The following is an 18514-nucleotide window of genomic DNA, read 5'->3' as shown; positions in this document are numbered from 1 at the left end:
ACTTCGGCAGATTTTACCACTCCTACCCAGTGAGGCTAGACCCCTGGTGGTGAGGAGCATAATCCTGAGCAGACTGGACTATTGCAATTCTTTGTATTTGGGTGCCCCTCAATACATCCTGCAGGGGCTGCAAAGATTCCAGTCTATAGCAGCTAAACTGGCACTCAATAGGCACCGCAGCTCCTCTTCCACCTTGGCTCTGAGGGATCTCCACTGGCTGCCCATCAGGGACAGAATTAACTCTAAATATTTGTGTATGGTATACAGAGCACTGCATAGTACAGGTCCGCTATCTATGCAAGAGAGATTCATCTGGTACAAGCCTACTAGACATCTACGCTCTTCTAGTGCAAATCTGGCAACAACTACCAGATTCAAGAAATCCTGGATGTAAGGTAGGGCCTTTGGCACAGCAGCTTCACGTCTCTGGAATGAGCTACCCCAGAGAATCAGACAAGCAAACTCCCTGCTAGGCTTCAGAAAAAGTCTGAAGACCTGGTTATTTGCCAGGAATCACAAGTAATGCTTCCTGTTAATAGTCAGGCCCGTTTCTGTTGATTTTATCAGCCTAGGTCAGTCTAGGTCTTAAAGTGCCGGGATACCCGTAGGGTGACAGTTTGCGCTATACAAGTGTGCCATACAATACAATACAATACAATGCAATACACTCCGTGAGCTCCGCGGAGTGCAGAAAACTCCGCAAACTCAGTGAACAGAGGGAAGTTCCCCGCCCAGGCCTAGTAATGTTACAGAATGAGAGATTTATGGCAGCACCTTTTTTATTCTACTCAGAAAGTTCATCTAAAAAATGTATCTGCCCGCTCCAGCACAGTCTAAACTACAACTGATTTTGAAAGTATTACATTTAATTGATTCTAATATGATTTGGAAACACTTCCAAGATGGCTATTGGCATTTTTACATTCACAGTACAGAGTCCGCATTTATTGTACATATCTGCAGAGATTGTATCACTTTAATTCGAGAGAGCAAGAAAACATTGTTTAAAAATTGAGGAGACAATTATGATCCAAAAACTGTTAGGAGTAGGATACATATGATAGCAGGTTCTCCATCCTGTATATTAAGACACATTGGAATTAGCTATAAAAAGATGGCATAGAACTGGTCATGACCATATAGAGGTTTTGTCTGTCACCAGTGATAGAATTTATCAGTGAATTGTGTGTAACAAGATATCAAAAGTCCAGAGTTGCATTTCGAGGAGGAAATTTTGCTGCATTCTCAGTTACGATGCAAAATATAATTTTTTTTATCAAATATGCTTCTACACCAAAAGTTCTTTGTTTTCCCAGATGCAATCCCAATGGCCTTTTCACTAGAGGGTGCTTATAATAATGTGTTCATGGAATCGGCGATAGAGACAGTTCGGACCTACTTCCCTGAGACCTGGATATGGGATCTGAAGACCACTGAGTAAGTAACATTTATTCTTCTTTACCAGTCATCTAGAGCCCTGCAACATCTTAGGATCCACTTGATTTGTTGGGAGCAAGAAGGTGGTAATGCAAGGTAGGCCTTTACTGACCACAAGTTTTCTGAAATAAAACAAAAGGTGAATAGTCACACATCACAGATCAACATCCCCCTTTTCCTCCAATCCTTCCGCCAGCCCCTTCATATTCGTGCTCAAGGAAATGCCCAGCTTCCTCACCCCTTTCTTATTTTTTCTCTGAACCATTGCCTGTGCCATGTTTGGCCTGGTATAAATTTGTAGAACACCTGACATTTGATGAGGAACTATACGCAGTGCTGGGTATTGAATGCAGTGCGAATGTAGAAACCGCTCATCTTACACACATCTCTTTTCAACTGGTACATGTATGTCACATGTGAAACTTCACATAGGAGAGAAAACACAAGAAGTGCTGATGGAGGAACCTCCTTGCTGCTCAACAAAAGAATCAATCTACCACAGACTCGAAGCATTGTATCAGTCTTGTTAAAAATAATTCATCAAAGAATTGAAGCCATTAATACAAAAGTACTAAAAACAAGCTACCAAGTTAAAACCCCACCATGAGCCTTGAATTTTAAAGGATGAGATTGAACAGACTTTTTTCAGATGACTTATTCATTACAATGTTTACAATCTATTGTGGTGTACAAAAACATGCTATGCGTGCGCGGATATATACATGCTCTTAATGACCTAGACAGAAACTATAAATGTCCGATAATGAAAGGCACCTGCACAATCAGATGTGAGGTGCACAGTGGCGCCATTAGTGAGGAGGCCTCTCCAGCACAAACTACAACTCTCACACATAGACTCAAAATGCCAACCACAGGGCACCAGACAACAACCCGAGTCAACATCTAAAAGCAAGAATCTAAGCCAATATCTGATGTAGCCCTTCCTTACCCTTGCAATTGAAAAGGAAGAACATAAGAAGGTAAAGTATATTAAATTACCCCCCCTCAAGTAAGTTGAAAGAAAATGGAAGGGTAGAATAAACAAAAGATTGAACAGAGTAGTCCAACACATATATATGTGGTTTACAGGTTCAGCTTGCAAGCTGTAAGGAGGGTAGTTAGCCTACAGCGCTTATATAGGTGCTGACACCAGTAACACCTTCACCAACACCATTCCTCGCGGACAACCCTTCTGGTAAGACACATAATCCCCTCAATTAAACGTCTCCCACAATATCACTCATACCCGCCTGTCCTTCATCGATGTTTACAGACAAGGGATCACCTAAAATAATTTGCACCATGGCCCCCAATACAAATCTCCTAGTTTTATGTCCAATAATTATCACACACAATAAAAATCAACACCGAAAAATACCGAATTTATTGTGTGTGATAATTATCACCTACTACAAGTTTTTATCCTAATATAGGGCCTAACATTCTTGTTGCTCCAAAATCTGCATGTTCCAGTATTTTCTGTCAACTTTCCCCCAATAACTATCAGAAGGTTGACCCTTCTTAAGTGTATCAAAAGTGTGCCGGTTGAGGCTAATCTTTTTGTGCCATTGGTGAAGCTGTATGAGGTACTCCTGTTTGTGATCCAGATAGAAAGGAAGTCTTAAGGTTGTGTGAGGAACTTGCAGTACCAGCGGTAATGATGTATGAAGGAAAAGTCAATTTCTGTTGGTAAGGCAGTGAGGTTAAGCTTATGGTGCTCCTGAAGAAGCAGGATGAGGAAAGCTGTACTGTTGATGACTGGGAGAGACAAAAACAGTCTTAGTTGCACATTTCAAGGCTGGGTGAGGATACCTGTATTTCCGGCTTTATTTCTTGTTAGTGATGCCTTATGAAGGAACCATAGGGTGCTGCTTGCAATGCAGGAGCGAGGGAGAACTTTTAAACAGAAAATCTCTGCCTTCCTTCACAATTGGGTATAAATGTTTATGTTGCCGTTCCAGTAGCTATAACTGTTTTATACTTGCTCTTACCCTATACTCCAAACATTGGAAATAAGTGTTTCACAAGCACTTTTGAGAGTAATATTTTAGTTAATCTTCCTATTTTTATTTCTTACCAGTGATACAGGGAATGCAGAACTTCAGTCCACGATCCCAGATACCATCACTGAATGGAAAGCCAGCGCCTTCTGCCTGGCTACAGACACCGGCTTCGGCCTCTCCCCCACCACTTCTCTGACTGCTTTCCAGCCCTTCTTCACAGACATGACGCTTCCGTACTCTGTCATTCGTGGTGAGGCTTTCAGAATGAAGGTCTCTGTGTTCAACTACCTCGACAAGTGCATACGAGTAAGTCTTTTTTTATGTTCTGTTCTCCAAACTTTATCAAGCAAAGTGCAAGACAACAGAACACTTTGGCATCAGTGGCGGCATCGCCCCACTGCTCAAAAGGAAAAAGGAAATATTGTTATTATCATTTTAGTTTTCCTATTGCAGTCAGTGACTCTTGGGGCAGGCAGGGCTGGCCAGAGCAGGGAGAGGAGTAGTTTGCACTCCCTAAGTGTGCATGACTGCTTGGCCGGCCATCTTGGTCGAAACAGTCATGCACACTTTGCATCTTTCCCACCAGGCTGTAATGCAAAACCTGGTAAGGAACATGCCCAGCCTCCCATGCCTTGTCTGAGCTCTGAACCACGGCGCTCAGATGAATCACCATGCATGTCAGTGTTGTGATTGGTTCAGGGGAGCCTTGGAGCCCGGGTGCTTCCTGCTGCTGGGACTGGAAATAAGAAGAAGAGGACGGAGGAGAGGCGGCAGTGTGTGTTTTTTTGTTGTTTTTGTTCATTGTCCCCATTGTCCCCTCACCACGTTTTCCACCCTGGTCCAGTAGCAGCTGCTACTGTTTGTCATATGCTGAAATATAATGAACTGCCAGTACAAACCTTTATTCTCTTCTTTGTGAATCTCTACAAGTGCTTGAGACATAAACCATTTTAAGAATTTAACAGTCAGAAAAACTGAGACTGATTGAAGCCTAAGTAGACATAAGGGTGGTGGATAGTTAATATAAACAGACAGTACTGGTTATATGTGGTACATAACATCACTGGACAGGCAGATAGCTGCATCCTCGAGGATGGACAACTGCCAAATTATTGTTGCTGATCATTTGGAAAATGTAGTGCTAGTTGGAACATAACTTCGTTGACAACACATCTTAAATGGTAGGGATGTTTTCACATAATATTGTGGCTATCTAACAACCTTGGTTGAGTTTGCTAGTGAGGGTGGCATGGTAGCATTGGATTGCACAAAAAAACATTTATATAGTGCCTACTACCCCTATGTAGAACGCTGAAGCACTTGCCTACATGGGTACCACGCTACACTCTGTAGGGCGTGTGGTTGGAAGTATGCTGTCTTTGTTTTGATCCCATGAGTGAAGTGTTTCCATGTCATGCATGAGGGTGCGGTTATCATCTTATGAGACACGGTGCTTAACAGTGTAATGGATGAAGAAGTGTGAGCGATGAGCAAGCAGGTTATGGTTTTCAGTAAACTGGTCACTTTGAGCAACTCTGCAGGTCCCTTGGTAGAATTTCTCACATTCATAGTCCACTTATCTGGATACTACATTGGTTTGTCCATTCTGAGATATTCTGTCTGAAGTGTACGGTCACTGTTTAAAGGAATCTTCTGGGATGGACTTTGTAAATATCACCTCATATTTGATTCTCATTATGAGATGTCAAGAAGTGATCATAGGATGGAGCTTATTGGGACCTGTAGTAGTGGGCTAAATTAATATCCTTTGTTGGCCAGCTGCATTATTCCATGCATGTTCAGATGCTTATTGGTGTTTTATAGTGTGACTGGTACAGTACTGGGTGGTGGCTATTACCCTTTTAAGCTTTGTCTTATGTGAGTGTAAGAGTGTCAAGCACTGTAAGTATTTAGCAGCCTGTATGAACTTTAATCGTCGGACTGCTGAGTGCTACACTATTAATTTTATTGAGGGTTATAATTTGTATGGTATTGTAATTGTATTTGTATAGCACTTACTACCCAATGAGATGTTGTAGCGCATTACACCAGGTAGCATGCTGCTCTGGAAGCAAGGGTTAGTGTTTTTTTTGTTTTTTTGCTCCTGGAATTATTTATTTCTGGGGGCGGGGAATAATTTGAGGGTCCTGAGGTGTGCTCTCTTTAATGGCGAGGCCTTCATGCCTGCATTATCTTTTTCTTGACAGGTAAGCATCACACTGGATACATCAGAAGACTACCATGCAGAACCTACTACAAACGAGGAAGAGGGTTACTGCATTCCTGCCAACGAGAGGGTCACTGTCTCCTGGGACGTAACCCCAAAAGCCCTTGGTAAGGACTATTTCAAATCTGATCTTTGATCGGGCCGTCATAGTATGACTTACAATCCTTGGTGTGGCTTCCCTTTTGTCAGAGAGTTCTGACACTGTTAATACAATCCTACTAGAAAAGAGATGCTTGAATCTTTCCCCTGCATTTAAACTACAACCTTCTGTTAGTGGAACTCTTGGTGGCGATGGAAAAGATTGTATTAGAGTAGTTAAAAATGTGGATCTTCACTCTAATGCAAAAATATTGCACTGCATCTGCTGAGCATCATCCTGATAGTGAGGGCCTCATGCATCAAAGGACAGGATAAGGATGACGTGACTCATTTACTAATCAGTCAAGTCACCAAATGTGTATTCCTGGAGGGTTGTAAATCCTACTGCCTTGTGAATATTAGTGGGGCAAGTTTGGTTTTGCCTCCCTCTATGAATGTCTACAAAAGCAGATCTAGAGGCCTGTGAGGGATAGTGGACCTTACCCCCTGCGTTTGCATTCCCAAATTGTCCACATTTTTTGTTAAAAGCAGCCGGTGCCCATTAAAGGCACATGTGTTGCTTTTTAAAAAGTTGACATGCTGGGAAAACATAGTGGGAGCTCAATCATCCACTTTGCAAATTAAGGGATGGAGTCTGATCACGGGTATACAGCCACAACTGTGGTCACAAACCATTCATATGTCTCATGGCAATTCACGACAAACCCCCTTTTACAAGTTGGAATCACTTTCCGAAATATCTTTTTTTACATTGCGAAAAAGGTATTTTGCAGTAAATGTAGTGCATTTATATAGCGCTCTGCACACCCCCGAAAGGGTCTCTCAGGCGCTGTGCACATACCGCTGTGGAGCCCTTCCTGGCCTTTCCCTGTGAAGTGCCCACTCCTGGGCACCCCCAAGGTGAAAGCCAGGCATCCTAGCGCTTTTGGGGCCGTTGTGGAGATTAAGCAAGCTATTGCCCAGAATTGCAGAGTGAGACCCATGATTAGAATAGGCACCGAGGCAAGAATTATCGGGTCCGGGGAAATTGAGCCCAAGACCTGCCGAGGCAGGAATTGAACCCTGGTCTGGGCCAGACCTCTGCATCAGGGTCTGCCACTCTAACCATTGAGCCACACTTCTCCACAGTAACAACCACAAATATTTTGTGGATTGAAGTCTTCTCCAATGCCATAGATCTGTGTTCTTTAGACCCTGTATTCCCAAAAAGAGAGGGATGCTCAGATTGTCTCCCTGTTCAGACCTGTGCTGCCTCATATGAGTAGATTTGTTCAATGTAAGGAAATCCTCATGGAGTGGAAGGGTCTTCTAATCTCCATCTTATTGCTTCCTCTACCTGCTCTAAAGGTAATTTGCAATGGAACGTAGACATTCCTGCAGGAACAAAGATGGTCATCTCTCCTCTATGAACTAGAAAGATCATTATGGAGAAGTTCCCGTAAAGATAGCGAACTCCTAATTCAATATTCTAAACACTATCAAGCCATGTGGCCCTCCTAAATGAATCTCAAATGTTGGCTTGGGGTTAGAGGAAGATATTCTGATTGTTTGTTCTTTCTCTTTGTCGTGACGATTTACCTTTTTCTGTTGCTGTCTATTTCAGGAGAGGTGAATTTCACTGTTAGCGCCGAGACACTGAAGGGAGAAGGTCTGTGCGGTAACCTAATTATTGCCCACGATGTGCAGAGGAAGGATACAGTCATCAAATCACTTCGGGTGGAGGTAATGTAGGGGTTGTGTGTGTTCTTGACACTTATTTCAGTGGGAACGATCCCTTATCTGGCATAAAATGCTAGCTGAGTGACTTCCCAGATATAAACCAACATTTCCTGCTGCTACCTTCCCAATTTTTCTCAATTTATGCCTGGCGCAAATCTTAATTGTCTATCCTGTGTGTTATTCTTTTTTGTAGCCTGAAGGGATAGAGAAGGAAGAGACTTTCAATGCTCTGATCTGTGCAAAAGGTGGGTTAATCATTATTATTATTTCAAACTTTATTTCAGGCAATTACAACCATAAAAGTGCAATGCATACAATACAACATTGAGAGACTAAGATGAGGTCAAGGAACATAAAAACGAGCCACAATCAACCCCATAAAGTGCAAATGCATAGAAGAGATATCTTCAAGTTCGAGTGTATAATAAAGGGAAAAATCCTCTAAAATCCAATTCTAAAAGGTTAATAAAAGATGGTTTCCAGATAAAAAGATAATCAATATGACTAGTAAAATAAGAAATAGCAGTGTGGCTGTCCTAGGATTCCCTTGTTGATGGGTTAGTGACCCACTTAAAAGTGTTGCAATGGTATAAGCAGTAGTGCTAATCCGACCGCTTATGTCGTAAAAGATAATAAAGGAAAAAAGTACCATATGTGATCTATAAAACAGTATAAATGGTTCCATCATCCTGACCTTCCTACAACAAATGCATACAACTAGGCCATGCTAATACTAAACTTGAACCTGCATCTAACGTGCTATCAGCGCGTCGTGGGCAAAACTATCAATAGTACACATATTGACATCTTTAAAATGAGGTAAGATCAAACATGGCAATATAACATCCCTTTTGTGGTCTTGTTTCAGCTGGACCTAGCTTACAGGCATCCGGCCTGGAAGCACTATTGGAAAAAGGGACAAGAAGGGATGCATGTGAAGTATAAGAGGCCTTAGTGTGTTTACCTTCCTTCTGATTGTCCAAGCATGGCTTAAAAATTTAGCCACGCTATAGACAAAAAGTGGTCTTGGGTCCGACCTTAGAATACGCAAGGCAACATGATGTTCCCGAAAGCCCAAGGATGGTTAATCACATCTCATGGGTATCACCCTTGCTAAATCAGTCTTCACTAAAAACACACACTTGACACTTTAAGGTTAGAGCTTTGCCAATGATTTAGTCCTAAACTGTGGTACACCGGCTATTCCAGTACTGAAACCTACACACAGCTCAAGTAATGTACATCCATTCTAAGCAGCAGCATCCTCTGTTATGACACATTACTGATGCTGATTTTTATCTCTGACCCATGGCAACTATGCTATGTCTTCACTAAGTGCCACACACAGGTCTTTCAATGTGCCTTAGACTTGTTTTCCACCACCCTCTGCCATTTCCATTCTGAAGCCTACATACATCTTTTTCAAAGCATCTCAACCCTGACTTTAAGCTCCCTTCTAAATTATAGTATTCCAAACCCCATGAATATGAATCTCTTTTAATGAGCCTTGTTTCTGTCTTCCATTACCCTCTGTCATTGTAGTAATAGTGATCTGCACCTTGCTTATCTATTCAGCTAATGGGCCCCAAACAGCCCTCCAAAGAGCCCTCTGCCTAAACCTTATCCCTGATGCTTTCTTCCCTTCCTTGTTGGGCACCTGCTCAACATACAATTATAGATGTGGAAAACAATGTTTTATGCAGTAAACAATGTCTAAATGCGGGAGGCGCCCGGGCGAAGACCGGGCCAAGGGCAGGCCCGTCCTTCGCCCGTCAACACCAGGAAGAGGCAGGGCAGGGCCACCCCCCTTATGCTGTCCATCTGCCATCCAAGGGATCCACGTGATACAAAATAAGGTACTGTGCCGATGTGTGCTGCGCACCATTCCCTAGAGTGACACTCAGGTTTAAAGCCACTTAAGAACTGATATTTGGGTCAGAACCTGTTGTATCACTGTTTTATTTGTCAAACACTGCTTCCAAGACCCTTATTTAACCCCACAGCACCTAATTAGCTTACTGCTAGAGTAACCATGGGCAAAAGGAAAGCCATGGAAGGCTTGGGGGGGGGGGCAAACGGAATGTCTAGTGGGGTAGGTAAGGTGAAAAAGGCAAGGAAAACTGGAAAGCATAGTGCTAATAATTGTGTGATCGACAGAATTGAGACCCTAATCACAGAGTGTGAAGGAATTCTCGTAGCCGAGTTGCCTGAGGCCGCTGGTGTCATGAAATCCCCACTAGGGAGTGGCCAGGGGCAACCCCGTCGAACCACAATCCCGCTTATGTTCCAGAAACCTCCTCAAAGCCGTGCTTCACTTAGTAGTGAGGCCGACCATACTGCGCAGGGGCAGGGGGAAATTGTCCTTACACAGTGTAAGAATAACCAACTGACTAGAGATTCTGTAACCAATCTAGAGCCCTCTGTCATTATTTGCTCTAACCAGTACGCGGCGTTGGCCGAGGCTTCTGATCTTCGGGAAGATATAGCCCAACAATCCCTAATTCCAAGCCCTAATACCATTGCAAGTTTGCTTGAGTCAGTAGGGACTGATGCCCCAGTACTTGAAGACCGTCTACAGCTTGTCAACGAGCTTAGGGCAGAAATAGGTGCTATGAGGGTGTTGATTGAGGCGCTAGTGGCAGTAGTTAAATCAATAACTTCATGCAGCACTTTACATCAGCCGGCTGCTAGTAGTACATCTACCTCACACCCCCATAGGGCACACTCAAATGTACAAAAAGAACGACCTTTCGCACACAATGGCTCTCTCTCTTCCCTCAAACCATCTGCTCGACAGGCCATTAGGACACCCCATTGCCAACAGACAGCTTCTCCCCAAATCTCCTCCCTCACTGGCCAGGTAGCACATTCACCTCTACAATTTACCGCAAAAAACATTGGATCTTCTATTATTCCAGTAGATCCTCGTCAGCGTCCTAAAGATCATTTTCATCCAGAAAATGTTTTGAATTATCCCCAAGGACAGACGCGTGCAGTCTACATGGTCAATGTTCCGAAGCTTAAATCACATCATGACCATGAAAATGAAGACTCCTTAAAAAATAAGACCATACACTGGATTCGTCATGTCACGGGTTGTCGGTCGTTGATACGGGATGATATAGCCAGGGCCCGGAGATGTATATCTCATAACCAATCCCTTGACTATATTGAACTCACCTTGACAAAGCCCGATTTGGCAGCAAATTTGCTAGCACTAGAATATCGGACTTGCCCCCCAGGGTCTTCAGCTATTCAATTCAGAAGCTCTCCAGTAATCATTGATACCGGGGCGTAGGCCAAAGTAGCAGAGCAAAGTGTCGAGGGTGGGTCTACACTACATGTCAACGACTGACTGAGATCAGCTCCTGTTTCTTATTTAGAGCGCTCAGAAACCTGTCATAGTATCCCAAGAATCCTCTGTACACACCCTTCAAGTGACCCTGACCAATTATTGATAAACCTAACTTACAAAACTTATACTGGATGTTATACTGACGTCTCGAGGAGTCAGATTATAGTATCAAATACACACCCTTCAAGTGACCTTGGCAAATTACCGATAAACCTAACTTCCAATACTTATACTGGATGTTATACTGACATCTCAAGGAGTCAGATTATAGTATCAAATACACACCCTTCAAGTGACCCCGGCCAATTACCGATAAACTTAACTAACAATGTTAATATTGGATGTTTTACTGACGTCTTGAGGAGTCAGATTATAGTACCAAATATGTATACAGATAGGGTAACCACTATTGCTAGTTCTGTTTTACCACCGCACCTTCATGTGATACCCCTACGAGAGGCAGCTCTCGCTATTCCACATCCGCACCTCAAGATTATTTCTTGGAATATAGCTGGATTTAGCAGCAAACTGTCATTACCCGATTGGAACAAGCTAATCGAAGGCCAAGACAACTGCCTCTTCCAGGAAAATTGGAGCTTAGTTTCTCTTTACAAATCTGGGTATACTTGCTTTTTTTGCCAGCTGTTTCCTTAGGGAAAGGCCGCCCTTCAGGAGGCCTGATTGCCTGGGTTAACATCACTCTGGGATGTAGAATTATTGACCATAACTGTGTAAACCCTGATATAATGAGGCTTACTATTACAGGGAATAAAGGAACCATATCCCTTGAGTTGTTTAATGTATATGTGAGAGGGACGAAAGGGGGTGCCTTCTCACCTATTGTATCATCTTTGGAGCAAGAGCTGTCTAAATGCCACTCCGACTCGCATCTTGACAGCGGGAGATCTTAATTGCACATTTGAGCCCCTTAGCTCGGGAGATATGCTGGGGTTGGAGGAAGATGATACTAGATGTGGGATATTCCCACCCTAAGTATTTCCCCTATCAAAAAATGGTCACGGGTCGCAATACAGCTAAATGCACTTGTCCTGGAATACGGGTTAAGGGCTGCAAATGGCAGAACACCATCAGATCCTGAAGGGGCTTGTACGTATAATAGAATTAGCTGCCCATCTCGCATCGATTATATTTTAATCGATGTTAGATTGTGGAGAAGTATAATTGATATGAAAGTCATCTCCACTATCGACAGTGACCATAATCCTCTCTGTATGACCACAAAAGCTCTTTGGTCATCTTTCGGCTCTATCCCGAGGTACTTAACAACTTGATGACCAAGGAAGTGGTTCCCTCAAATAGCAGAAGACACCTCAAGTGGTCTAAAGTAGTCGGTAATGAATTAAAAATGGCTGAAATTAACCAAGTATTGGCTAAGAACCTAACAGACTTAGAAGAAGTATCCCTTAACCCTGATGCCACAGAGAAAGCTCTGGACATCTATATAAGAACTGTAGAACAGTTAGGATCTTTGTTCATGACCATTGCTGGACATAGAACTGTAAAAGCACGTCCAAAAAGTAGCCAGGCCTGGTTCTCTAAAATCTGCAGGCAAAAAAGGAAATCTCTAGCCTTGGCTATTAAAAGCAAAAATGTCCCTCGCCTCCAATGTGCTAGGCGGGAGTACAAAATGATGTTGCGACGCGCAAAACTAAGCTGGGAAGAACTTAATGGACGCCAGTCTGGCAAATAATGCCTATTTATTCTGGAATCTTCTTAGGGGAGCCGACAGGAATGATCCAGACTTAATTCCCAATCATATATCCAGCCAAGATTGGTTTGACCACTTTAGGAATTTATATGCTGGGACAGATACAACAATTCAGGGAGGATCTTGCGTCCAGCCCATTATTTGCCTAACCCCTAATACTGCTGATTACATTAGCTTAATTGAAGTAGAAGGAGCAATTAAGAGGATAGTACCTTCAAAAGCTCCTGGACCGGATGGTCTTCCGGGGGATTTACTTCATGCAAGCCCCAGCGATTGGGCAAAATACATCATGCTCTTAATTAATTCTATTGCCAAAGGATGTCCCATACCAGAGTCATGAAAGGGAACTGAAGTGGTGCCTATTTTTAAGAAGGGGGCCAGGGAAGACCCTGCCAACTACCGACCGATTAGCTTGATTGATGCTATTCAAAAAGTAGTTGGTAGGGTATTGCTACAGAGAATCCACTCTTGGGCTGAGGACGAGACCATTCTTTCCCAAAACCAAGCGTGTTTTAGGACTAAAACCGGAACAATGGATCAGGTGTTTAGGCTGCTCCTCATCTATTGGAAGGTGGTCATGATCAGTGGAGGCAGTCTCTACCTTGCTTTCATCAATCTAAAGACTGCCTTCGATTTGGTCCCCCGTGACAAACTATGGAAAGTTTTGGGTGAGATGGGTATGCCTGCCTTTATCTTGAATCTGCTTGTCCGACTGCACAAGGGCAATTATGCCCAAGTGAGATGGGGGTCACAAGAACAAAAAACAGACAGAATCCCAGTGAACAGAGGAGTATGCCAGGGCTGTGTTATGGCGCCCACCCTGTTCTCTTTATATGTGAACGGGGTGGTTAGCTTTCTTCAGGAAATTCCATCTGACGCCCCGGTCCTGGCAGGAGATAGGGTACCCACACTCCTCTTCGCTGACAACACTTTGTAGATTTCTGAGACCCCAGCCAGGTTGCAGAAGCTATTAGACAGGTTCCATCTCCTTTGTTCTTCAAACGGGTTGATCATTAACACTATGAAGAACAAATTAACGACATTCAACCCCTACAAGCCCGTTAGGCACATATTCTCCCTGGATGGAACACCCCTAGAAAGAGTTAGCACTTTTGATTATTTGGGTATCCGACTTTCTGACACAATGCAGTGGAATCCCCACATTAACAAGATGCTCCTAAACCATAGGCGCGTGGCTGGGGCAATAGGTAGGGAACATCTTCGCTCATGTAGCAGACCCGTTGCCCCAGCGCTCACGATCTATGCAGCAAAGGCAGTAAATTCTGCCCTTTATGGTGCGGAACTGTGTGGGTTTAACAACGTCACTGAGATTTGTAGTTCGGAACAAAGTTCTTAAGAGAGCTGGTGAGCCTTCCCTGCAATGTTCCACTTAAGCCTTTGATGAGTGACATGGGAAGACACTCTTTTAAAGATATAGCTAGATCAAGGCCATTGCTTTACTGGGCGCGGCTGTTACGAACTGCTGAACTTGCTAATTATGCCGCTGCACTAAAGGAAGTAATTGGTCTGGACTGCAACCATAGGGTTAGCTGGCTTAATAATCCCAAGAAACTTGTGCTCACATTGGGACTCAGAAGGTGCTGGGAAGGCCAGAACCCGTCCAGTAAGGATGAACTTAAAAAAGCGTACTGGCTATGGGTTGATACGCAGGAACTCACTAACCCAAACCTAGGGAGGATGGCAGATGAATTTTGCCAGTTTAAGAACATATATTCTTAGAGCCGTACCTAGACCTTATTCAAATCCCAAGAGACAGGGCACTCTACATTCAGTTTAGAGTTGGTTCCCTTTTGGTACACGAGCTTACCGCAAAATGGAGTCCTCCACGTCAGACAATCGCGGATTGCCCTTGTTGTGAGGCACAAAGGAGAGTGTGGCCCACCTTATGTTTGTATGCCCAGTATACTCAAGGGCTAGATCCAAGTGGCTTAAACCAATTTGCAGACATCTGGGCACCACAGCTCATATTACTGCTTTGCGGATCTTGAAATCAGACTCTAGAGCTTTTTGTATGTGGTGTGGCAAAGTATTGTTATTGTAGGTTGTGTCCGGTTTATTAGATCCAAATTCATGCGTAGGGAGGTGTAAAAAAGGAGATGTAAATGTACCACCCTATGTTGGCTTCCTTCATTCTCTGTCTTCTAAATGATAACAAATAGCGGACTAAGAAGTATTTCTCTTCTATTTTCTTTTTAAATCAAATTCACTCATTATATAGCGCTCATAAATTAGCACAGTTTTGTTATCTTATTAATAAGATGATTAACTTTTCGAAAATTGTCCCTGGATCTAATGTATATATCTGTTTTTACATCTGTTTTTATGATAATTTTTATCTTTTTTACTTGGTTTGTATGAATGAAATTGCTTTTATGATACTTGATTATCGAAATAAAGCTATTTGACATTTGACATTCAGACACATATTAGTCTGTAGTGCAAGGATTTGAATTGATGCACAATACTAAAGTGTGATATTTACAGAGTTTAGTCTTTATTGCTTCAAGCTCTACATCAAATCCTCACAAACAAAGTAGGAAATCTGGGTGAGCACACCTACCCTTTCAACCCTTTGGCACACCAGATCAGAAAACACTTCCTATGTCTCAGACCATATCTTATGTTATATTTTAGCTGACAGCCCTGTTTCTGAAAAGATTCACCTCAACGTTCCAGAGAATATGGTGGAAGGATCCTCACGGGCTTATTACTCTGTTGTTGGTAAGTCATCATTGAGACCCTCACACCCTTCCTGTCCCTGTCGTAGAATGTGAAGATGCCTACATTGACTGATCAGTTCCATCAACTGTGCGTTCCCTGGATTACCCTTTCTTCCTGCTTTGGCAAAATAAATGTCAAAAGGCTCTTGATTGGTTGAGCTAAAGGTCTTCTCCATTCTGGTAATGTTATTTTAAATTTTAGTCAAATATTGTTTGCAGCAGAGTCAAATTAAAACAAGAGCATGCAAAGTTTGCCACAAAATGTAATCTCAGAATGTGAAAATGATAGAAATTTAAAAAGGGACAAGTATTTAAAAGCAACATTGTCCTAATTAGGGAAGGACATTCTTCAAAGTCGTTATCCAAACCTCAGAAAGAAAGCCATGAAGATATAATCAGTGTCTTGTAAAACAGAGCTAAGCCACCCCAACCATGTTTAAGAAAGAGCATGCTATGAGTGAGCAACTTGGTGAAAGTTAAGAATCACAGTTTCAGGTTCTGTGTGCCAGGCCTTTCACCATTGTAAAACCGTTCACCATGTGAGCCTGTGGAGAGCAAAGTTGGGGTATTAGGGAGGACAACGCCCTGGAAAGGGTTGGAAGTTTGAGTCTGCCAAAAGAGCTGTGGATGAGCCTTGGACTGGGTGAGCCATAATGAGCAGAGAGTGTTTTTCAACCTGTGACTTTGCTCTCCAAAAACACACACGTTCTGACAGCGCCTACTATGTCCTAGAGATTTTGGGAAACCTGTAATGGCCTACAACCATGCTGAGCCTCTCCATGCATGTACTGGAACTTGACTGTTTTCACCATTTGCTATCAGCTCTTAACAGGATGATGATGTAAAAAGTGCCAATATCGTGTGTGTCTCAAGCGCAACACATTGTGATGGAGGATTATGAGAATGTGTTCAGAAAATATTGTGAGTGGTGTGGGAGGGAAAGTCAATAGGAACATAGATGGGGCAGTGTAATGTAGTGCTAGACTGTAAAAGATGATTTAACAGACCTCTGAACCTTCTCCATCCCGCAGGGGACCTCATGGGAACCGTCATCCAGAACTTGCACAAGCTCCTGCAGATGCCCTCTGGCTGTGGAGAACAGAACATAGCCCTTTTAACGCCCAACATCTACGTCCTGGATTATTTGAACAAAACCGGGCAACTGACCGATGAGATAAAATCCAAGGCAATTGAGTACATGATAAGCGGTGAGTGATGTGATCATCCATCCAGTCTGCTATTACTTGAACTGAAGGATTGTGCATTTGTGCTCATACCAAAGACACCATAGAGGAGACAAGTGCCATTTGTTCTAAAATAGCACCTTCTTCAGGGTTCAGGACGCTAGAATATAATCTGATTTTGACACTGGGAGGATGTCCTTTGAGCTGTCTTTGTATTTTACATTGTGTGGACAATATGTAAGTAAGTGATGATTATCTTCTTCCCCCTAGGGTACCAAAAGCAGCTGCGTTTCAAGCACCGCGATGGCAGCTACAGTGCATTTGGCCCTCCCAGGCAGGGAAACACCTGGTGAGTAGGTAGCAGTGGTTAGCAACCCAGGTACCTTCCCCTATATGACTGCAAGACTGGGATTGATCCAGACTGCAGGACTCTCTGTTCCTATAATGGCTAACCTTAGAAAGCAAATCTTTTATCACTCAATGTGATCCGGTGGATCTTTGTTCTGGCTTTGAAGTCCTTCCTGTCTTGTAGAGGCCAAAGCAGTAATGCGCACACACAAAAGACCCCTCTTTAGGTATCACCATCAGACGCCATAGTCAGTGTCACTGATAAGTGTTTCCTAATATCGCAAGAGTGTGTAGTTTCCTTTATCCCTGTTGAGCTCCTCGGAGTGCCTTTGAAGAGTTTCACTCAGAAGCTTGATGCTTTATCAGAAAAGTGTTATGTCTGTGTTTCTCTCTTTCAGGCTGACGGCTTTTGTACTCAAGTCCTTCGCTCAGGCCAGGACACACATTTTCATCGAAGAGAAGCAACTATCAGAGCCCCTGCACTGGCTCGCATCCCATCAGAAGGATAATGGCTGCTTCCAGAGTGTGGGGTTGCTCTTCAACAACGCCTTGAAGGTGACTGGTTACTCAGGTTGCGCTACTGTGGGGTGAAACAGGTCTTTGTGGATGTGAGTGTCTAAGGGTATGGGCCATAAGCCTGCTCAAAATGGAGCAATCAAGGCATTTGAGGGAGTAAGATTTGGTGCACTTGACCCTCCTGAGCAGGCCATGTAAATCCTAGAAGGTCAATATATGACTCCCAGAATCATTAAGAAATTGTAATTTAATGCACTGTCATTTTCTGTACATTCTTCACTGCTTTTCAGAGGATTGGTAGACTGGGGATTCTTATGTTCCTATTAGAAGCCCTTTGTGACTTAACAGTTCTGAGAAGACTTGGACCCATTGTTTGCCATGTACTGGATTGCATCAACGTGTACCCTTAACTGGGTCAATTACAGTAATACTGCAGTGTCTCAGCACTGCATCATGTCTTACAGTCATTTCTTGACTACGCTTTTTGACTTTTGCTCAAATTTTGAACAATACGCAATCATGGATGCCGCCAATTACCTCCAAATATGCCATTACTTTTCACATTAGGACAGGGAACTTGGACCCATAACACACATATATACATTGGTCTATTTGTTGCTCAGCTCTCATTCTCTGAGCGTGTCTTATTTTTACTATATTTTAAGATTGATGTTTACCCATAGAAATAGACCGGTGCATTACTGGTTCAATTAGATTGAAGCACCAATCCAAGAAAAGGCAATCATTGAGTAGGCAACAATGCATTTTTTAACCGCTGCATCCAATTCTCAGAAGCAAGCCTACAGAAGCCTGTTTGATTTTACATTGCACCCTAGAAAGTATGCAACTTAAAGAATCATAAGTACAACGTCTAATAAGTATCCCATTTATTCTTCCACCAATAGAAGGCCAAGCCATGCTTGCCCAGTGTCATTCTGTGCAAGGGTACAGGATCTAGATCAGTAAGGATATGGTGAGCTGTACTATCTGCTGCTTCAATAAAAACTCAATAATTGTTATGTTTGGGGAATTAATGAAATTTATGGATGATAAATATTTCCAATAAAGATCGTTCCCACCATAGAAAGTAAGTTAAAACTCCAACAGCTTTGGAGAACAAGACACAGAAAGTTTTTTCTTGGACTCTACTTTGCAA

At 42.9% G+C, this 18514-nt stretch overlaps 1 protein-coding gene across 1 annotated transcript in view; it reads left to right on the top strand.

Moving 5' to 3' along the window:
- LOC146812902 (alpha-2-macroglobulin-like) overlaps nt 1-18514 on the top strand; it is a 237564-nt gene that overhangs the window by 190937 nt on the left and 28113 nt on the right. Inside the window, exons 18-26 of the mRNA XM_085619972.1 lie at nt 1317-1437; nt 3518-3746; nt 5648-5774; nt 7370-7488; nt 7679-7730; nt 15225-15311; nt 16342-16518; nt 16765-16843; nt 17241-17397. Coding sequence (XP_085476098.1) covers nt 1317-1437; nt 3518-3746; nt 5648-5774; nt 7370-7488; nt 7679-7730; nt 15225-15311; nt 16342-16518; nt 16765-16843; nt 17241-17397 — 1148 coding nt within the window. The remainder of the gene's footprint in view (nt 1-1316; nt 1438-3517; nt 3747-5647; nt 5775-7369; nt 7489-7678; nt 7731-15224; nt 15312-16341; nt 16519-16764; nt 16844-17240; nt 17398-18514) is intronic.

The sequence above is a fragment of the Triturus cristatus genome, chromosome 7 (assembly GCF_964204655.1).
Source record: "Triturus cristatus chromosome 7, aTriCri1.1, whole genome shotgun sequence".
Taxonomy (NCBI): Eukaryota; Metazoa; Chordata; class Amphibia; order Caudata; family Salamandridae; genus Triturus; species Triturus cristatus.
This window is presented reverse-complemented; position numbering and strand designations above follow the sequence as displayed.